Genomic DNA, 23,067 nt, shown 5'->3' with positions numbered 1-23,067 from the left:
ATTTTCCCAGTACATGGGACTTCTCCAGCAGTCAACAATGTATTGGTGGAAGTGGCGTACACCAGGTGAAGAAAATAATTACATTTACTGGCTTTAGATTTTGCTTAGACTGCCTCAGCATGAATAACATATGATGAACATTCTCAAGATTATTCTCTTACTTTCCAGTGTTCTGCATATTCTGCAAGTGCTTCATCAGAGACAACATGGACTATGCGCACTACATTCCCAGAATATGTTGTTGCTCTTGCTACTATTGTTGGATCTGTTCTCTTCACTGTATGTCAATCTTGCAAATCTTTAAGCTGTTTTATAATGTTCAGAGTTTTATTTCATATTTAACTATTTTACAGAAGCAATTTGAAGGAAATTGAGCCTATATTTAAGTGCTATTTGGCATGGTTGTTTCTTCTCGTACTTACCTATATTGTAAAAGCAATGTGAAAGTGTGATTGCTGCCTTTTATATTAATTTATTGTAGAATCGTGATGGTAATATGGTAGCAATGGGTGTTGCTTCATGTTTGAATTATGTCTAATGGAGAATATATAAGATCAAAATGATCGTTCACCACATATTGGATTTTATGTCAGGTTTTACAAAAAATAAGACTATATTGTTATTATCCAAACCAAAATTTATGGAAATTAAGGCAATATGGTTCTAATGGAAAGATACAAGTTATCTTTCTGGTTCAAAATGACCTGTTAGATCTGGATACTATTGAACCAACAATATGTCTATTTTCCGAGAATATTGTATTTTACTATTGAGCTCTTGTTGTCCTACCCAGATATTTGGCGGTGTGGGCATTGCTTGTCTGCCATTGGGACTTATCTTTTCATTCTTTCGGCGTCCAAAAGCTGTTATCACTCGTTCACAGTATATTAAGGTACCTTTTGCGTTGTGTTTTATGTATCCATATGAAATTACCTACTTATGCCTTCTGTATCAACGTAATGGTTATTTGCATGTTCGAGTTGATTATAGGAAATTGACTCGATAATTTGTAGGAAGCAACTGAACTAGGTAAGAAGGCAAGAGAATTGAAGAAAGCAGCTGATGCGCTTCGTCAGGAGGAAAAGAGTGGCTCAAAGGGAAGGAAGTGGCGTAAAAATGTAAAGGCAGTAGAAAAGGTATTAACCTTGATCAGTATTGTTAGCTGAAGGGTGCCTTGCCATGGCTAAAAGGGAAGGTGCATGGTTTAAGTCCACCTTAAGACATAGCAAGAAAATTGGTACATCTTATAATTTGGTGTACTTCAGCCCAAAGTTGGTTTTACAGATGATGTAGGGTCTAAGATTCAATTTGTTGAATTTGAATATCATTTCTGAGATCTGTAAAAGCTTCTTTTCTTCCGTTAAAATGTTTACATCAGAAATTAATGTCATGAATCATGATCCAACTACAAAATTGTTTTCATTTAAGACATAACAATTGATAACTACAATTACAAGGTTTCCTGCTATTTTTCCAATTGCTATTATATGCTTAGGGGCCGTTTAGGGTTTGTAGAAATTACATCATTTTTTATGAAATTTGAAGTTTACATTGTTGGTTGACTTGTCTATGTATCCATGGTTAGATAGATTGGAATCGGGTGCTGACTTATTCTTAACCTTGTAGGAGTTGCTTCTTCTGGAAGAAGATGTAAAGGCTTTAGAAGAGATGTACCCTCAAGGTGAAAAGGTGATGGTTTGAAGTTTTTTTAATGTGCTGACTGCACATTTTTTCAAAAGCAGTTTTTGAGAATGTTTTCTGAAAAATTTTCAATAAAACTAAAAACTAATTTGATGAAAGAAATGAAAAAATAAAAAAACACTCATCATTTTTATATGGTTTTATCTTTTTTTTTGGTGTGGAAGTAATTTTTAAAAATCTGAAAATATTATTTTTGATGTTTCTTTTTGTCAAACTAATTTCTATTTGAAAAAAAAGAAAAAGAAGAGAGATATGATATTGTCTCCTGACTTTGCTGCTTGATTCATTCAGGCGGAGACTGCATGGGCCATGACTGTTCTTGGGTACTTGGCCAAACTAGTGTTGGGGGTTTTAGGGTAAGTGTGAATTTTATGCATATCATTAATTGTGACTTTGACAAACAAAATGTTATTTTGATTTCCTTGAAACTGTCATTTTTTGGGGTCTCTGCAGAAAATTTTAGATGAAAATTGTGTTATCACACCAAAAAAAAAAAAAAAAAGAAGTTAAAAACATTTCTTATGGATAACGTATGGATGATGTTTAGTCTCTAGTTATTTGTTCTGGCCTTTAATTTTAAATGCAATGTATTTGGGGATAGGGAGCTTGCTTTGATGTGTATGAAGTATTATATTTCTTATGGGGATATTATTGTTGGGTAAATATATGATGATCCACATCTCTTTCATGTCGATTGTATTTGCTTTCTCTATGTTTTATCATATGTGTTTCTCCTGTTCCTTACTTCACACTCCACTATTCTCGTGATATTTTTGTTTCTGTTCTCTGTCTATGGGGTATATTAAATCTGACTTCTTCTTGGCTGCTTGTTTGATAGGTTGATTGTTTCAGTGGCATGGATTGCACATATTGTGATATATCTATTGATTAACCCTCCTCTTTCTCCTTTCCTAAATGGGGTTTTCATCAAGTTGGATGACGTCTGGGGTATTATAAAAATTTTAAGCATATTTTTTTCTTTCATTTCCTTTTTGCTTCATGAGTCATAACATTAACTTGAGATACCTATTTGCCACTTCACCAGGTCTTCTGGGAACTGCAGCCTTTGCATTCTTCTGCTTCTACCTTCTACTTGCCGTGATTGCTGGGGCAATGATGCTTGGCATGAGATTAGTTTTCATAACAATCCATCCCATGAAGTAATGAACTTTGTCTTGTCTGCATATTTTTTCTCATCTTATTATTTCGTTGTGTTTCTGATGCTTCCTGTGATTGCTAATATTTGATCCATATCACAGGTGGGGAGCCACTCTGATGAACTCCTTTCTTTTTAATGTGGGACTCATTCTTCTTTGCTCCATCAGGTTGGAATCTTGGATTCTCGACACACTTTATTTACATATTGAAGTTGGTTTTTCTTTTTTTCATTCAAGTGGGAGCGTTGTGCTTGTGAGCAGGATTGATTAGCCTCAGTAATGCTCATGAAGAATCTTCAAGTTGGTGTATGCCCTAAGTGAACTACAAACTAAGCTTCAGAAGTGATTGAAGTAGCTAATTAATTCAATGAGTTTAAATATTTCAGTGCTCTATTCCTGTTTTGCATCTGCCTGCTATTCCCATCTCAAGCTAGTTCTTGAATTATTTTGTTGATGGTTTCCGACTCTGTCATCATTTATCTGATTTATTGCAATCTTTGCTTTTGTTTCTCCTTGGCAACAAAATCTCATTTATTTGATTTATTTTTTGTGTTTCTGTTAGGTATTGCTCTTTAAAAGAAGCAGCCTCAGCAGCTTATGCACAAGTTTGTGCACCATACCATACATGGGCAGTCAGGACAGCAGTTTATGCTGGAATGTGTGCTCTCCCAACGTGGGAACAACTGCTGCTGAAGCTAAATGAAAATGGTGAGATTGTGATCCCTTTATAGGCAGAAGTGATATGGTTTTGTGTCATAATTTGACCTGGACCATTGTTAAAGTTTTGAATTAAATTCCACAAATTAGGCCCTTTACTAGTACCGGAGCCGAAGTAAATGAGCACACCAAAACATGTTGACAGTATTAATAATCATTGATAAAGCATGCCACAGTAAATATGAATACTGTGTGTGGAAATTATTGACTAATGGGTCTATAGTTATTACTTTTAAATACTTAAGGAAGTTAAGATGGATGAAAACACTAATGAGATTGTGTTTGTTGAAGTGTTGTATAAACAACATCACTAATATCAAATTTTTCCTTTTCCCTTCCCCCTACATTTCGAAGCACCAAATGGGGCCGTTGAGAAAAATGAAAAGATGCTATCTAGAAGTTTATACCAGCATGTCGGAAAACTTGTGGTGTTTACAACATTCAAATTGATTATACTTATCAGATGAATAGTGTATTCTAAAATTATTGATGTTCTCAATTTCTCCATATGCTTGTTGACAGTTTTTATACATTTAAAATGATAATTGGGAAAAGAAATCAAAGATGATTTTTATCTTTCCAAAGAACTATTATTTCTTTTGACAGAAATACCCTGTGCATAGTATACAAAATGATTGTTCCGAGACTTAAACTCATAATCTCAAAGATTATTAGACTAAGATTTTATCATTGAATCAATGATCACTGCTTATGACTTTAAAAATATAAAAGCAAAAAAGAATATGAAAAAATATAAATTAAATTTTTGCTTAATTCAACCACTATAGTATGTGGAACACAGAATATGTTTTTGTTATTTTTCAGCTTTATTACAGGTATGTTTTTTAGTTAAATATAACAGATTTAGAATAATTTTTTTTTAAAACAAAGAGCTATAACGGCGTTTTTTCAAAACGCCACTACAGTGCCAACGGACATTTTTTTAAAATAAAAAAATCTATCACGGCGTTTTAAAAACGTTGCTAAATATAGGATGACGTCATTTTATCATTATTTATCGCATTTAGCGGCGTTTTTAAAAACGCCGCCTATACTAATTTTACGACGTTTTTAAAGCGTCATAAACTTATAGCGACGGCCGCGTCCTCGACGTTTGGTGATAAGCGTCACTAAAGGAATTAGCGGCGTTTTTCATACATATAGCGGCGTTTTTAAAACGCCGCTAAAAGTCATTTTTCCAGCAGTGGTAGAATGTAATTTCCAAAACAATAGGGAGTGATTCGTATTTTAATCAAATTTCAAAGAGTGTATTTGTAATTTACCTGAAAAGAAATCTCAAAGGGTGGAATGTAGTTTCCAAAATTATAGAAAATGATTCGTATTTTAATCCAATTTCAAAGAATGTATTTATAATTTACTCGAAAAAGAAATGTTTCCTGTCAATGTCATCATCTGGTGGCCTTTGTTTGATATACAAAAGAAATATACATGGGAAGCCCACCCCATTGATGGTTAATCAAAGTTTCATAATCATCGGTTGTTTTTTAGTATGGAATTTGAAAAAATGCTCCATTCTTTCAATTTTCACCCCTAAACTCCACTCAATAATGTGACAAATAATTTGAAAATCAACTCTCCTTAAATTATTTATTACATTATTAAAGGGAGTTTAGAGAAAAAAAATTGGACAAAGTAATATTGCTCATGAAATTAATGGGTACATAAATATAGTAATGTGTATATGTAGCTATGTGTGTATATAAATAATAAGCATATTACTCATATTACGCACGGTTTAAATAAATAATTGAAATTTAATTTTAAAATTAAATAATAACATAAATTTGTTTGACATATATAGGAAAATTTTTTTTGAATCAATTAAATTTTAACTATTTTTGTTGGAGATATTTTTATTTATTTATGGCATTAATTGTATGTTCTAGGTTTTTAATAAGAAATAAATGTCATAGTTTAATTGATACAAATGAAATAATAAAAAAAGAGAGTAAATTACAAAAATTACATTTATGATAAAATAAAAATACATTATTTTTATAAACTTTTAAATTTTAGTTTATCCTACGTCAAAATTCGTCCAATTATATATTAAATCATATTGCATAAAAATATAGTTTTTCTTATAACTTTCACGTAAGAATGGACAATAATTGGATTGAGTAATTAGAGTTGAGCTGGACATGGCATAGAATATGGTCAAATTGACTTTTACACTAATTTCGCTCTAACTTAATCATTAAAACATTATCGTATGAGATGTTTATGTGGAAGATGAAGATTTATTTCATTTATTTTTTCTACAACCACGATTACAGTAGAGAGATTATATTTATAACTGACTAACACTAACTAACTAATTCACTAACTAACACTTCTAACTAACTAACAAACTTTACAACTGTTACAGATATTATAATGAGGACTGCTATCAATACAGGACTGTGATAGACAATATATCAATGCTGACTCTGATGCAGTTGAGAGCTGCTGTGACTGATGCTTGGACTGAGTGAGCTGCTGTGACTGATGCTTGGACTGAGTTTGGACTGAGTGAACTGATGAAGCTTGGACTGAGTGTCAGTTACAGATTGAATCTTATCAGCCCCCTGCAAGCTGATGGGGCAAGGAAGCACAAGAAGCTTGTCTTTCAAATATTGAAATCGTGAGGTAGGAAGAGGTTTGGTGAAAATGTCAGCCACCTGATCTGTGGTAGGCACATACTGTAAATTAATGCGCTTGGCAACAACTTTATCACGAATAAAGTGACAATCAATTTCGATATGCTTAGACCGAGAGTGGAAAACAGGATTAGTAGCTAAGGCCATAGCAGATAGATTGTCACACCAGAGCTCAGGAATAGAAGGAACAGAGATGTGCATATCTTTGAGAAGTTGTTGCAACCATGTGAGTTCTGCAGTGGCATTAGCTAAAGCGCGATACTCCGCCTCAGTGGAAGATCGAGAAACAATAGATTGTTTCTTAGCACTCCAAGAAATCAAATTAGGACCCAAATAGACACAGTAGCTTGAAGTAGAGCGACGATCAACATTGTCACCAGCCCAGTTTGAATCTGAAAAAGCATGAAGAGAAAAGGGACCAGAAGTAAAATGAAGACCATGATGAAGAGTGCCCTTCACATATCTCAAGAGGCGTTTAACAGCCTGAAAATCAGCATTGGTGGGAAGATGCATGTGCTGGCAGGCCTGATTAACAGCTAGGGCCAAGTCAGGACGGGTAATGGTAAGATATTGTAAACCGCCAACAAGGCTACGGTAAAGAGAAGGATTGGAAAAGGAAAGATCATCACCTACAGAAAGTGAAGATTTAACAGCTAAAGGAGTAGAACAAGGTTTGCAATTAGTCAAACCAGCTTTATGAAGAAGTTCAGTGGCATACTTAACTTGAGACAAGAAATATCCATGAGGCAAAGATTGAACAGAGATGCCTAAGAAATAGGACACGGGACCTAACTCTTTCATGGAGAAAACAGTATGCATGTGATGAATAAACTTAGTAAGAAGGGAAGAATCACCACCAGTAACCAAGATGTCATCAACATAAACGACAAGAATGATAAGAGTAGTTTTGGTATGTTGAACAAATAGAGAAGAATCTGAGTGACTGTTAACAAATCCCTGAGAGAGAAGAAATTTAGAGAAGGTAGAAAACCAAGCTCGAGGAGCTTGTTTGAGGCCATATAAAGCTTTCTTAAGCTTGCATACTTGGTGAGAATTGTGAACAAAACCTGGAGGTTGAAGCATGTAAACCTCTTCATCTAAGGTGCCATGAAGGAAGGCATTAGAAATGTCTAACTGGTGAATAGGCCATTGAAAATGCAGAGCTAAACACAGAAAGATGCGAATGGTGGGTTGCTTTGCCACAGGACTGAATGTTTCATGAAAATCAACTCCTTCTTGCTGTAGGTACCCTTTAGCTACCAATCGGGCTTTGTATCTAGCCACAGAACCATCAGAATTACGTTTGATTCTATACACCCATTTACATCCAATTGCAGTTTTATGGGAAGGAAGGGACACAAGATCCCAAGTACATTGTTGTTGCAGAGCATGAAACTCCTCTTGCATAGCAGAAAACCAGACAGGAGAGGCTAAGGCAGCTGCAACAGTAGGAGGTTCAGAATGAAGATAAGAGGAATCAGATACAGCAGTAAGACAAACAGGAGGTTTTGTCTTGGATCTGGTAAGCATAGGGTGAATATTGGAAGAAGGGGGAGCAGAAGGTAGAGGAAGATCAATAGTAAGAGAGGTAATAGGAATAGCATGAGGAGAGGGAATGAAAGGATGAGGAGAAGATGAGGAAGCTTGAGACACAGATAAAAGGGAAGGAGATGGAGAAGAAAAATGAGAAAGAGAAGATTGAGAAGAAGAGGAAATCTGTGAGACAGAAGAAGTAGAAGAAGGCCAGAAAAATTTATGAAGATGTGGCAAAGAGAGAGAAGGAGAAGGAGATGAAGCAACAGTTGTTGCAAATGGAAAACAAGATTCATTGAAGATAACATGTCTAGAGAGATATAGTTTGCCAGTTAGAGGATCTAAGCATCTATACCCTTTAACAGTTGAATGATAGCCTAAGAAAACACAGGAGACAGACTTGGGTTGAAGCTTGTGAGTAGTATAAGGTTTCAACCAAGGGAAGCATTGACAACCAAAGACTTTGTAGAAGGAATAATCTGGAAGTGTGTGAAAAAGAACCTGAAATGGAGATGTATTGGACAAAATAGAACTAGGCATTCTATTTATTAAAAAAACAGCAGTAGCTACAGCATCAAACCAGTATTTTAAAGGAAGAGAAGATTGATGAAGAAGAGTAATAGCTGTTTCAGTTATATGCCTATGCTTCCTTTCAGCCACACCATTATGAGCTTGAGTATAAGGACAACTGGTTTGGTGAATAATACCATGGGAAGAGAAGAGGGCAGCTATTCTTTTGTTAACAAATTCAGTACCTCCATCAGTTCGTAGAATTTTAAGAGAAATATGAAATTGATTTTCTACATAGACTTTAAACTCAAGCAATTTGTCATAGACTTCACTCTTAAAGTGTAAAGGATAGATCCAAGTGAATCTAGTACAATCATCAACAAACAAAACATAAAATCGAAATGGGGCATGATCAACAGTCAAAGGTCCCCATACATCAGCATGAATAAGAGAAAAAGGACTATCAACAGATGAACAAGACAATTTGAAGGGAAGTCTATGGCTTTTAGACACATAGCAGTCAGTACAAGCTATGACTTTATTGAGACTATTTTTATTTGGAAGATGTGATGCCAAGTGCTGCAGCTTAACAGTTGAAGGATGCCCCAACCTTTTATGCCACAGCAGATCAGAAACTGAAGCAGTAAAACCAGTGGAAGTCTGAAAAACCTGTGGTTGCTTGGAACAGATGGAAGAAGGTGAAGACATTTGATAAAGGCCATTGACATTGTAGCCTTTATGCAGAACTTTATGTGTGTGTTTGTCCTGAATGATAAAAGAATCAGAATCAAAAATAACAAGACAGCTGTGATCCTTGGTTAATTGATGAACAGATAGAAGATTGGAAGATATAGAAGGAACATGTAAAAGATTGGAAAGAAGGAATGAAAAATGTGGTGTAGGAAGAATACCATTGCCAACATGTTGAATAGGCAAACCTGAGCCATTTCCAACTTGAACTTGATCTGATCCCTGATAATCTTGATATTGCTGAAAATTGGTCAAGTCAGGTGTGAGATGATTTGTAGCAGCTGAATCAATATACCAAGGGGGTACAGTAGAGTCTGATGATGGTGAAGGCACTGTTGCTGTATAGGCTTTTGGTGTAGTAGTGGTAGTAGATGGATAAGCATTATCATGCCTATACCAACAATCTAAAGCAATATGGCCTGATTTTCCACAGATCTGACACACAGATGCAGAAGATCCAGGATAAGATGCAGAAGATCCAGGATAAGATGATTTAAAACGATTTCCAGAAGAATATCGATTAGTTCTGTTTCCACCACGAAAATTAGTCTGATATCTACCACCTCGACTTCCTCTGTGCTGAGTTCTGCCTCTAAAATTATTAAAGCAAGGATTTGAACCAACATTAGAGGATGAAGTATCAAAAACAGAACCAGATGAAGAACCTTTTGTTGCTGAATAGGCAACATGCAAGTCTTGATTAGATGAATGCTTGATTTTACTTTCAATATGAATTTCTTCTGATCCAAGGAGAGAACACAGTTCTTCCATAGACACTGAAGTAGATCGAGTTCGAATGGATGTTTTGAATGCATCATATTCTTCTGGTAAGCCATTTAATATGAGAAGAATTAGGTCTTCATCATCAACCTTCGCACCAGACAAAGCTAACTGATCTGAAATAGCTTTGATTTGTGACAGATAACTGTCAATTGAGAAAGATTGCTTCCGTATGGTGTGAAGTTTGTTCTTTAGCTGATGAATATGAGATCGAGAGACAGATGTAAATCTCTGTTCCAGTGCTTTCCAGACTTGTGAGCAAGTTTGTAGATGGAGAACAGAAGAATATACAGAAGGAGAAAGAGTTGCAATGAGACATGTGAGAAGATTTGCATCAATAGCCTCCCATTGAGCATATGCAGGATTAAGAATTTGTTTACCAGAGGCATCAGTAATTTCGGATGAAGGACAAGGAATTGCTCCAGTGACATAGCCTAAAAAACCAGTGGCTCGAAGAATATTATGAAGTTGATTTCGCCATATAAGGAAATTGCTGACATCAAGTTTAACAGTGACAAGAGAACTAAAATTTGATAATAGAGAGGTAAGACTAGATGGAAGAGAAACAGGATCAGCCATGGATAAAGCTGCTTGTGAGAGCTCTCAAAGCTCTGATACCATGTGGAAGATGAAGATTTATTTCATTTATTTTTTCTGCAACCACGATTACAGTAGAGAGATTATATTTATAACTGACTAACACTAACTAACTAATTCACTAACTAACACTTCTAACTAACTAACAAACTTTACAACTGTTACAGATATTATAATGAGGACTGCTATCAATACAGGACTGTGATAGACAATATATCAATGCTGACTCTGATGCAGTTGAGAGCTGCTGTGACTGATGCTTGGACTGAGTGAGCTGCTGTGACTGATGCTTGGACTGAGTTTGGACTGAGTGAACTGATGAAGCTTGGACTGAGTGTCAGTTACAGATTGAATCTTATCAGTTTAATTACCTGATTCAGTATTTAGAACTAAATTTATTAAATGATAATCAATTAAGTTTATTTGATAATCATAATTGACATCGCTTGAAAATATAAGTTCCTCTTAAATGTATACTAAAACTTAAAATTTTTTTAAATCATATGAAACTTATTTAATTCTGATTAAATTTATAAATACTAAATATAAGTATCGATATACACTATTATAAACTCATTACCACCATCACATTTACTACCATCATGCCACCGTCACCACTTCCACCACCACCATCACTACCATCATGTCACTGTCATTGTCACCGCCACCACTATAACCACCATCACCGTTAGGCCACTGCTGTTACCACTATCACCACCACTATTATCATCACTTTCATTACCATTATCATTGTTGTTATATGACCCCTATCATTTTACTACTATTACCATCGCTACAGCCACGACGACCAGCACCACCATCAACGTTACGACTACCATCATTACCACCACTATGCCACCACCACCATACCATCACCACCACCACCACCATACCATCACCACCACTACAACAATATAAAAATTGAAATATATAATTTTAAAAGAATAAATTTTAAATTTAATCTCATACATATCAAATAACTTATTTTTAAATTAGCATTTAAATTTTTATCAAATAGCTTTTTAATTTAAAAAAATCAGCATTTAGTTTTCAATATTTAATTTTTAGTTTTCAGCTTTATCAAACACCACCTTAGTATATGCCTAACTCACACGAATCATTTAATCTATTGATTCATTTAGTTATTAAATTGGGGAATACACATATGTTAGTATTTGGTTTTTATAATAAAATGGGTTAATTACACCAAAACCCCATCAACTATTAACAATATTACTTTGTCTTCCCTCATCAATGAATTCGTACATATTGATCTCATTAACTATAAAATATAACACTTTCACCCCCTCCAGACCACCTCCAAAAGAAGTGTATTTGTATAATTTTCATAGTTGAAGGAGTCAATATGTACAGGTTCATACGTGGAAATGCAGTCGATGGCTAATTAAGGTGGTTGCTTTTTAAGTCAAAGTCTGTTGAAAGAAAAGTCAAAATCTACTGAGCGCTAATTTGAAAACATAGTTAAAAGCAAAATAATTTTGACTTTTAATTTATTTTAGGTCATATTATCTTTTTATTTTTTTACACATTTTTTTGAAAAAAGTAAAAAAAAAAAAAAAAAAGTAAAAAAATCAACTTTTAATCAACTTTTCAAAATAACTATGATTAGTATTTTTAGAAAATGAAAGGGAAACTTCTTGGAAAAATTACAAATCAATGTAATTTTTTAAAATTAATTACATATGAAAAAATATGATAATTTTTCCAATAATTTTATAGCCAGCTGATTGTAGTTGAGTGGCGGGCGAGTCTTCAAAGGAAATACAAACATTTCAGATATGGGACTACAGTCCCCACCTCATCACCAAGATGTGCCCAATTGTGTGGAAATGTGGTTGATGGCAAATTGGATGGTTGTTTTGTAAGTCAAAGGCCGTCGAAAAAGAAGTCAAAATCTAATGAGTGGTAAAATTACAAATCATGGTAAATTTTTAAAAATAATTACATATGAAAAATTATGGATTTTTCATTAAAATTCATAAATTTTACTATTAATCTGATTTTTTTTATTTTTTTAGACTTCAACCTTCAACCAATTTGTTGTTTCTCCAAACTTCTAAGCAACTCTGTAGCAATTATTAATATAGAGATATGAATCACATTTAATTAAGTGATTTTAAAATAAATATTTTAAGATAAATTATACTGATCTCTTTTAAAATTTGAATATATACAGAAAGTTGTATAATTTTGATATAATTATATTGATATATTTTTTAATAAAATTAAATAGACCAAAACTAATACAAATGATATGAAAACACAACGATACACAATATAAAACATATATTTCAATATAAAAGTAATGACTACATTATTATTTTTATTTATACGAGTAACAAATTTATGATAAAAAAGAAGCCAAATATTAGTTGAACTAAAACCTTAAAAAAACTCAGTATAATTAGATCAGATTTGAGAACTTATTATATATATTTTTTAAATCTCAAAAGAGGTGAATGTAATTTACATAATATTTTTAATTCAAATACTATTCGATTCGTTTGTTAAAAGTCTTGTCGGAAGACATGTTAACAATATTTAAAAATATTTGTTGAACTTATTCTTAAGAATTATATATACACGATATTATTTGTGACTCATGTTAACATGTGTCTCAATTCCACTAATTAGTTGTATTTTATTCTAGTGTTTTGAAATTTGTTAGATTATTATTTGGGACAATTTAAAAAAAAAGGAACAACTAAGGTTTTAGTCATGTAACGAAAGAAATTTTGAATTTTGAATTTTGTCAATTTAAAACATAATTTTTTAATTTGTTTCCAATCTAAATTATTAGTCTATTATTGTTAAATAAAACTAATGAAAAAAAAAGTATTTGAATAATTAAACTCAATGTAAGTTACATAAAATATGTAAAATACCATTTTTATTGAGTTTAATTATTAAAATATTTATTTATTTTTATTGATTTTATTTAACAAAAATAGAAACTTAGAAGAGATTCATAGTTTTCGATGGTGTTATTATCTCAGAGGAGATTAGCCTTATAAGAGTAAGTTTCTTGAAAAAAAATATCAAAAATAATAAAAATTGTTCGTCATTTTTTTAGGACTGAACTCCCGAATATATGACCAAAATTTGAGAATTTGTTCGGAAACAGGTTAACAAACCTCGTAATGAAATAGAAAAAAAATTTCTTAATCAATATAAATTTTTTCCATTGATTTTGGAGGGTTCCACCGTCGTGGATCTTGTTAGGGTTTATAAAAAAACATAAAAATAATATAATTTAAAAAAATTTGAAAATTAACTTTTAACAAGTTTTTAAAAATAAACGATTCTTACCTCTCAATCAAAAGAAAAAAATTTGAAATTAGTAACTGGTAACCGGCCGAACCCGTGTAGCCGGTGCAATGCCGTCCCCGACTAGCGGCTAAAAATCCACGTTGTTAATAAACTAGGTGGTCATTAAATACTAATAAATATCAATTAATTATTATTTCGGCAATTATTTTTTATTTCAGTTTTTGTTCTAAGCTTTAACTCGGGATCGTTGAATTGGAATGGTTTGAAACAGTAGTATAAAAAAAAAGTTTAGCTGGTGTTTGGTAAAATTTTAAAATTATGATTTGTGTATACATTGAATTTGTGGGTTTTAAAATTATGATTTGAGTGTGAAAAATTTATTTGGTTATGAATTTTAAAAAGATTTTGAATTAAATGATGCGACATATAATATTAAAAAATAAGTATTTTAAAAAGTATTTTGAAAAGTGGATGTGAAATTAATTTTCTAAAGTTATAACCAAACAATACACTCAAATTAAGCGGCAGAATTAAATTTCAACAAAGCCTTAGGCTCCGTTTGGTAAGACCTTCTAACTAAAATTTGAGAATATGAGTTGTATTTTGAGTTTGTGTGTTTTGAAATTATGATTTGAGTGTAGAAAATTTGTTTGGTTATAATTTTTGAATAGAATGTTAAAATGAGTGTGGAATTGAGTTTTGAAAGTTTGATTTGACATGACATGTGAAGTAAGAAAATTTGTTTGGTTATGAGTTTTGGAAAGAGTTTTCAAAACTTAATTCAAATTGTTATAACTCAGAACAAAACGCACTACTTTCACACTATTGAAAATTCCGATCAACACTCATAACCAACCTCTTTTTAAAATTCAATTAAAAAAATTTATTATTAACAGAAAATAACATTAATCAATTTTTTAATTGAAAATACTACAAAGGAAACAATTTTTTTTCAAAATAAATATTCAAAAAATTTAAATCATAAATATTTAAATAATTTAAATAATCTAAAAAATTTAATAAGTAAAAAATTAAAATAAATATTCAAAAAATTTAAATCGTAAAAATTTAAATAATTTAAATATTCAAAAAATTTTAAAAAATTAAAATTTTATTATTTTAAATTTAAAAACAACTCTACACTCAAATTGTAACCAAATACATAAAACAAAACTCAATTAAGAAATTATTTTTAAAATCTATAACCAAACACATAATTCGAAATTCTATATTAATTTCACAACTCTACACTCAAATCGTAACTAAATACATAATAAAAAAAATTAAAATATTTAAAAATATTTTTATAAAATAGAGTATGAATTTATTTTTATAAAATATTTTAAAATTTTAAAAATTAAAATCGTAATATTTAAAAATTAAAATATTTTAAAATATTCAAAAAAATTAAAAAAATCGTAACATATTTAAAATTTTAAAATCTTAACAAAATTAAAATATTTTTAAAATATTTAAATATTTAAAATATTTAAAAAATTAAAATATTGATTTGAATTGAGTTTTGAAAAGAATTTTGAGTTATGTGTTTGGTTATGAATTTTAAAAAATTATAATTATATTTTGAATTGAGTTTTAAGAAATAGATGTAAAATTATAATTTAAAAATTCAAAACAAATATTACACTTAGGATGTGTTTGATTGGACGGACTGGAAAATGGGGGATTAGAATCCATCGGACTTGAGTCCTGGGACTGTGAATCCCCCGGACTATTTGGTCGGATTGGATATGTATCCTGTGTTTGTTTTTTCATGGGATTAGATGTCTGGATAGGACTATTTTCAGTGAATCCAACGTTTGGTTGGACGGACTGGATAGGATAAATGAACAAAAGACTATTTTACCCTTTTCAATTGTTTACTAAGTAATAGCAATATTAAACATATCTTTAATATTTTAATTATTTTTAATTAAATAAATTCGTTTTTTTTTAATTAAATAAATAAATAAATAAAATATCAATAAAATTTGTTTTAAATCATTACTGTATAACAAATCATTATTTTTTTTACATGCAAAACTTTACTGTGTTTGTTTATTTACACAATTAAACATTAAACATACTAATGGTTAAATTTTGTTTAAAGATATTTAAACATACTAATATTGATAAAAAAATTTGACTGGTACAGATTATTTTTATTTAAACAAATAAAAATTTATTGTTGAAATTAAACATACTAATGGTTAAATGTTTAAATTTTTATTTAAACAATTAACATTGAAATTATTTTGATGTACAGATTATGTTTAAACAATTAACAATTAACAATTAAATAAATGTTGATGTACAGATTATGTTTAAACAATTAACAAATGTTGATGTAATTAACAATTAACAAATGTAGATGTAATCAAATGTTGACGTATTAAAACATAATTTAATAGATGTTAAATAAATATACACGTTGATGTACAGATGTTGAAATAATTTAATAAACATGTTGATGTACAAATGTTTAGATAAAACATAATTTAAATAAATGAAATTATTTATTGTTGAAATTAAACATTTAATTGTTTAAATAAAACATCTATTAAAACATGTATTAAATTTAAATAATGAAATTAAATAAAACATAAACAAAATTTTAAAATAAAACATCAATAAAATATCTATAAAAAATTATTTTAAAAAATTAAATAAATAAAAAATTAATAAAAAGTTAAATAAAATTATTTTATTTTTAAATTGAGACATTTAAATTTTATTAAATATAATACATAATTAAATAGTAGAGGGTCAAAATTGTCATTTTTGCATCTAATCCAAACAGTGATTAGTCCCCCCAAAACAATCCCACCCCCCCTAGGATAGGATAGTCCCCCATATGGGGGACATGGAGTCCGGCCGGACATGGAGTCCGCCGGACTAAAAAAAAATCAAACGACGGATAAGGAGGGAGGCCGGACATGGAGTCCAAACAGTGGATAGTCCCCCCTTATCCCCCAATCAAACACACCCTTAAATTAATGGGTAAAATTATAATTTGAAAAGTTTACCAAAGGAAATCTTAGGGTATGTTTGGTTTGTGTTTGAGAGATGTGTTTTAGAGATAAAAAGTACGAAAACATGTTTGGTTTGGTTTTTTTTAAAAGATGTTTTGGAAAATTATTTTGAGATAGAGTTTTGGAAAAAGTGATTGATTTGATATGTGTGAGAGAGAGATTTGTTTGGAAAACTTGTTTGGTTTACAAGTTTTGAGAAATTTTTTTGAGAAAATTTGTTTGGTTTGATTATTTTTGAAAACTTATTTGTAGAGAAAATTTCCCAAAATTTTTTCAGAAAATCAAACCAAACGAGCCCTTAATTTTCTATCTCATACAAGGAAAGAAAATGACGACCTGAGAAAGTTTGAAAGAGAGAAAAAAGTGATAGAATTTGGTGGTGGTGGCCTTTGAGCTGTGATTTAGCTGTCTCTCTCTCTCCTCTCTTTCTCACACGCTCCCCCAAAATCCCTAGAAAAATCCCTCCTCATTTTCTCTCTCCCCAAACACCCAACCCAAATCTCCTTCTCTCTCCTCAGATCTCCCTCCCATTAGAGCATTTCCAACCATTCTTCCTAAAATGACTCCTCAAAGTATACAGAGCAGCATTTATGGGCTATTGCTATTGATTTTTGTGGCTGAATGGTTAGTAAATACACGTGTTCTAAGGGCTGCAGCACGATATTAAAGTGGCGAGGGTTTGGGAGTAATTAAACAAGAAATAATGAAAGCGTAAGGGCTGTTCTGGGTGAGATAAACAGTACCCTGAATGTATCAATCTAAGGAATATGTTCTTGCTTTACAGATTGGACACTGCCTTACAAGGTGTTAGCCTTGAAATGTGAGTCCGGATTCTCGGCCGCCCTACCCGGCGGCCGTTTCCGGCAGCCCCCAAAACGACGTCGTTTTGGGGGTAAATTTTCAAAAAAAAAAAAAAACGCAGAGGAAGAGAGGGAGGAAGGAGAGGAAGAGGGAGGGAGGGAGGAAGGAGGAGGGAGGAGGAGGAGGAAGGGAAGGGCCGGACTGGAGGGGGCCATAACCAGTGGGGGAGGAGGAGGAGGCGGAGGCGACGGCGGTGTAGCTGCTGCGACGAGGTGACGGGCTGCGACGCGCCGGCGGCGAGGCGACGAGGCGGAGGCGGAGGCGGAGACGGCTGCGACGGCTGGCGGCGAGGCGACGGGCTGCGACGCGCAGCCTCCTCCCTCCCCTCCCCTCTGGTTATGGCAGCTCGTCGGAAAAAATGGAGAAGAAGGAAAGAACGAAGAAGAAGAAAAGAAAGAAAAAAAAAAAAAAAAAAAAAAAACCCCAAAACGACGTCGTTTTGGGGGGCCGCCGGGTAGGGCCGCCGGGTAGGGCGGCCGAGGATCCGAATTCTTGAAATGTGGAGTGAGTTCACTCTTACTTTCGGGTGCTTTGAGATAAAAGTTTTGTCTACTGTAAAAAGTCGCATAATTTACTCACCTTCCCTATCCAATTGTGTAGTTTCTCTATTCACTTTTTATTCATCAAAAAAGTAGTTTCTTTATTCACCAAGTGGCATGGGACTTGGAGGGACATACCTATGCCCCCATTTTTTTGTTATGTTGCTGTCAATATTGTCTTGAGAACATTATTACTTATTCAAAAAAAAAAAAAAAAGTCTTACCAAGTTTCCTACTAGTAAGATAGAATATTTGTAAATGTTGAGATAAGTAGCTGATTGTAGTCTCTTAGAATTTTGTTGCTTAATTCTGATGTTTACAATTATAGCTAGCTCCTGTTTGGTTCTATGATTGTAACAAAACTTCAAATATGATCTGTATTGCTTCTTTATTTGAATTTGTAATATTTTTTACCTGTAATTGCTCAAGGAATGAATGGAACTTGAGATGTGTAATTTATAATGTATTGATTGGTGCTAGAGGAAGACTTGGCGCTATATTTTTCAGGGGAATCAATCAGATATTTTTCACTGACTGGGGCTATATTTTTCATTTTTATGGCGTTCAAGTTTCTTCTTCTTTCTTTCTTCTTTTTTAGCCACTATTTGAATCATTTTCCTCCTTTTTTTTTTTTCTCCTTCTCTTGTCATTTATCCAGGAAACAGTCTTTTGCAAGTCTATCCTCCATGAATTTCCAGTCTTTTGCAAGTCTATCCTCTGTGAATATGCAGTCAAGATGCATCTGGAGAAACCCACTTACAACACAACTCGGTCAGTGGGGTTGCTTCCACTTCGTGTATCTGCTTTGGTATTCAACAGTGTTACTTACACTGGCGAGGCAGGCAAAAACAAGGAGGCTGAACAGTTGGCAGCACGGAAAGTTATCCTGTCAATTTTGGGTATTATCCCTTCTGCCCTTACATACAAAATCATTGCTCAGAATACATAGATATATGGATTGTCTATCTGTGAGCTTATCTTTCTCTTTGTATATGTATATTTTAGTACAGTATTGTGCATACTTCTGTTTACATATTAGCTTTATATATCAGTTATTTGTTTATTTGTTTTTTGGTTCACCTAATTGATTAACTTACATAAAATCCTGATGTAGAATGGGTAAGGACAGCAGTGACAGTGTGCTTTTGGGGCTGATTTTAATTGGTTTTTATGGCTGAAATTTGCAATAAGCACATAGGGGTTTAAAGGGTTTAGGGTAATAAAGGGGTAAGAGTTTGATTATGAAAAGATAAGATTATGGCACTATTTTGGAGGGTTGTGAAAGTATTTGGACTTTTGAAGTAACAAAGAAAGAAAGAAAAAAAGAAGATATTTTAAGAATCACTTCTAAAAACCTTAGGCATCACACCTAGGATAGGGTTGCATTATATAAACCCAAAAGAGATTTCAAAACTCTGAAAATTTTAGAAAATATTAACTCTATTAAATTATAAGTATTACATGGCTTTATATAGAGTTAGGAGGAGACTTTCTAAACCAACTAGAATTAAAAAAAGGAAATTAGTAAATTATTTTGACTTTCAAAGTCAATTTACGACCAAATAAGAAATATAAATAAAAATCAATTATAACTTGACTCACAATGTTAGGGATGTAAGAAAAATCGAAAAAAATCAATTGAACTGGACTAAATCGGTTATATTTGGTCTGTTGTTTAATAAGAATTGGTCTGTGTGGTTTTTAAGGAGTACAAATATTTCTTAGTAAGTTTTAAACAAATATATAATTTCAAACTATGAGTGTTGCATTTAAAAAAAAGTACACTAAGGAGTTTTTTTAGTGTTTTTGTGTGTTACATTGGAGTGTTACATTTGAGAAAAGTACACCAATGATTTTTTTAGTGTGTTGCATTGAAGTGTTACATTAGAGTTTAGGTTTTTGTTCGTAATGTGTGATTTGTTCTAGAATGAGAAAAAATTCAAAACTTTTATAGTGCAAATTGCCCAAATGTGTAATTTTATATTTTGAGAAAATTACTTTTATCTCTAAAAAATTAAACCCGAACATGTAAGTGATTATTTTTTTATTTAATTTTCACTTTAAGAGGATCTTTGGGTTTATAAGAAAAATGGGATGACTAAATCGTTCATAATATCATATTTTGAGATTTATTGATATTTCACCCCTACATCAATGAGGAGTATTTTTAAAAAAAATATTTTTTACTAAAAAAGCCAAAAAATATATATATATTTTTTTAAAATATAACTGTAGTTACATCAATGACTCTCTCTCTCTCTCTATATATATATATATATATTATGTATAGTTATATACACATTATTCAACAAAGCGACAACTTAATGTGCCACAATGCCATCTTAATATTACTGTGGTAAGGAAGCCTTTGAAGATGTCAAAATAGTGCAATAACTCTTGCACAATGTTTCCTGAGAAATTTCTTGAGGAAAAAAGGAACATGGTTTAATTCTAAGAGAAGTGAATATTAATTCCCTCAACAGTGCCTCGATTTTTTTTTTTTTTTTGGGGGGGGGGGTGTATGAGCATGTGTTACTCCTTTTATGTTTGTGAGGGGATACATGGAAATTTGTAACTTCTGCATAGACACTTGACTGGTCTACTTGCTTCTTCTTTTTTTCTTCCCCCCCCCCCCCCCCTCATTGAATGGACTACATACATGATACATTTATTGGTATTTGTTTATTTTCTTTTCTCCCTTTTGGGTGAGAAGGGTGTGCATAACTAAACTGAAATTTTTAGGGCAAGACTGGATTGTATATCACTTCCCTGGAGATAGGCCAACATAATCTCTTTTCATATAAGTCGATATAGTCCAAGTTGAGTGATTGACTTGCTGACACTATTGTGCAGATACTTCCGACTCAAGAACTGTCATCACTGAGATCATCAAGTCTATAGTGAAGGTTAATGAAGGAGACTCCACCCAGAGTGGCATTAATCCTGTGGCAGAGAGCACTACAGGAACTATTGTTTTTGTGTCTCCAGCGCAAGCCCTCGAACAACCCCTGGATGTTGGTTCAAGTTCTACCAAAAAACGACGTAAGAAGGCTAAAAAGAAATCTCGGGACGATGCTCAGTGAGTAATGTCTTTTATTGATCAAAACATTTTTTTTTTACCAAGGTCATTATTTCGGTTTATGATCCTTTGGTATGATGTTCCAACTTATATTTGAGCTTTTGAGTTTCATTGTCATGTTTAGCGACTTCTATGACCCCTGCTGCATCTTCTGTGCTCATTTTGCATTTGCATATGGTTTCACAATTGTAGCATTTGGTATGATGGAAAATGTTTTCCATTACGGAAAACAAGTTTATTTGGACGGAAAACTGTTTTTCATTTTTGAAAGATGGAAAACGTTTTTTGGACCATTACAAACACTATTCTACACCATACCACCCCACCCCTACACCACCTCTGCCACTGCCACACCTCCACCACTACCTCTGCAAATACAAAATGAGCACAGAAGATGCAGCAGGGGTCACAGAAGTCGCCAAACATGACAATGGAACTCAAAAGCACAAATATAAGTTGGAACATTATACCAGAAGATCATAAACCGAAATAATGACATTGGTAAAAAAAAATGTTTTGATCAATAAAAGACATTACTCACTGAGCATCGTCCTAAGATTTCTTTTTAGCCTTCTTACGTCATTTTTTGGTAGAACTTGAACCAACATCGAGGGATCTCCACCACCACTAGTACATTAGTTTTGAGGACGCAACCAAACATAAAAAAAATATTTTCAGTTGAAACAAATGGAGCAATAGTTTTTGCACTACCGTATGTGATTTCTTAGTTATTTCTGGTTTCTTCTTAAAAAACTTCATGAAGATTATTCTTTTATCTTGCTTAATTAAGTTTCATTCTTTCTGATTATGCAGGTTGCCAGTTGCTGTGGTGGCTTAAAGTCAAATTCCTTCTTGTTCAGTGAGTAGCTCAAATGTCTGTATTTTTTTGTTTGGAAAAACGAAACAACCTCATTTTTGTTTTTGGATGTCCAACGCTCTCATAACAAAATGATCTTTTAATCCGACAACATTCTCAATATCGCATTGTTGACTCTCCTGATTGAGTTTCCCCTAGTTTTCTACACACCACTAAAACATATGAATGTATAACATATATTCCCTTTTTCCTGGGTGCTTCGTGTAGCGTTTCTGATCTGGTCAAATTAATCGAAACTCTTTCTGGAAAAATTTGCAGGTTTCAAGTTGCTGTGCAATGTTGCTTTGAATGAAGACCATCCCTTGTCTTAAGTGTACTATTTCTTGTTTTTTTTTGAACCGTACTTTTTCTTGTTGGATGTTGAATTTTTTTCTAGTAATATATCAGATATGTATCAGATATTTGAGACAAATCTTACATTATCGATTAATGTGTTGTTGGTCATCTGTTGTAGTTTAAGGCTATGTTTGTCGGGATTGGATTTTTTTTTGGGGGGGGGGGGGGGGGGAATGCAAATCCCTGGATTGTCCCTGGACTAATATATAGTTCCACCTTTAGTGCTTGGAAATACAAATCACTGGTTTGAATTAATGCTTGAACTACGGGACACCGTAGGATTGGGTTAGAATCATTTGATAATCTAACAAAATTCTACAAAACTCGCCCCAAATTCATGCAATTCTAATGTTAATTTTTAGAACTGGATTGATAGCCTATGACAACCCCGGGATAGCATCGTCTAGAGTGTATTGATTGTCACTGTGTATATATATGTATGTAATTGGTTAGAGATTAATTGTATTTATCATTATGTATATGTAATCAGTCAGAGATTAATTGTATTTATCATTACATGTATGTAATTGGCTAGAGGTTAATTGATTGCATTGTTGTTGTGTATATATATATATATATGTATGAATAATATTAAAGATCATGAAAAAAATATTATGAAATGTATCATGAAAAAAAATTATGAAATGTAT

The 23,067-nt window shown here is 32.5% G+C and overlaps 2 protein-coding genes across 5 annotated transcripts; both read left to right on the top strand.

The window, feature by feature from the left end:
• On the top strand, nucleotides 1–3,787 carry LOC114305001 (LIMR family protein At5g01460). The gene is made up of 10 exons (XM_082912386.1): nucleotides 1–65; nucleotides 169–279; nucleotides 794–892; nucleotides 1,014–1,136; nucleotides 1,627–1,689; nucleotides 1,993–2,057; nucleotides 2,540–2,649; nucleotides 2,747–2,861; nucleotides 2,961–3,026; nucleotides 3,421–3,787. Exons 2-10 carry the CDS (start codon nucleotides 214–216, stop codon nucleotides 3,587–3,589), a joined length of 876 nt encoding a protein of 291 aa, XP_082768512.1. The 5' UTR covers nucleotides 1–65; nucleotides 169–213; the 3' UTR covers nucleotides 3,590–3,787.
• Nucleotides 3,788–16,731: 12,944 nt separating this feature from the next.
• On the top strand, nucleotides 16,732–22,507 carry LOC114292697 (uncharacterized). Of its 4 annotated transcripts, XM_082912383.1 has the most exons (5): nucleotides 16,732–17,452; nucleotides 18,784–19,024; nucleotides 20,979–21,204; nucleotides 22,018–22,063; nucleotides 22,340–22,507. In XM_082912383.1, the coding sequence occupies exons 2-4, from the start codon at nucleotides 18,862–18,864 to the stop codon at nucleotides 22,040–22,042; spliced, it is 414 nt and encodes a 137-aa protein (XP_082768509.1). In that variant the 5' UTR covers nucleotides 16,732–17,452; nucleotides 18,784–18,861; the 3' UTR covers nucleotides 22,043–22,063; nucleotides 22,340–22,507. The 4 variants fall into 4 exon arrangements, 2 of the variants coding, with proteins under 2 accessions (XP_082768509.1, XP_082768510.1); XR_014358556.1 differs by lacking the exon at nucleotides 16,732–17,452 and having other exon boundaries at nucleotides 18,028–19,024; nucleotides 20,979–21,916; nucleotides 22,018–22,078; XM_082912384.1 differs by lacking the exon at nucleotides 16,732–17,452 and having other exon boundaries at nucleotides 18,029–19,024; nucleotides 22,018–22,078.
• The last annotated feature ends 560 nt before the right edge of the window (nucleotides 22,508–23,067 follow it).

Source organism: Camellia sinensis, unplaced genomic scaffold (assembly GCF_055761805.1).
Source record: "Camellia sinensis isolate YWXY unplaced genomic scaffold, ASM5576180v1 Unanchor3, whole genome shotgun sequence".
Taxonomy (NCBI): Eukaryota; Viridiplantae; Streptophyta; class Magnoliopsida; order Ericales; family Theaceae; genus Camellia; species Camellia sinensis.
Note: the sequence above shows the minus strand (reverse complement) of the source record. Positions and strands in the feature narration are given on the sequence as shown.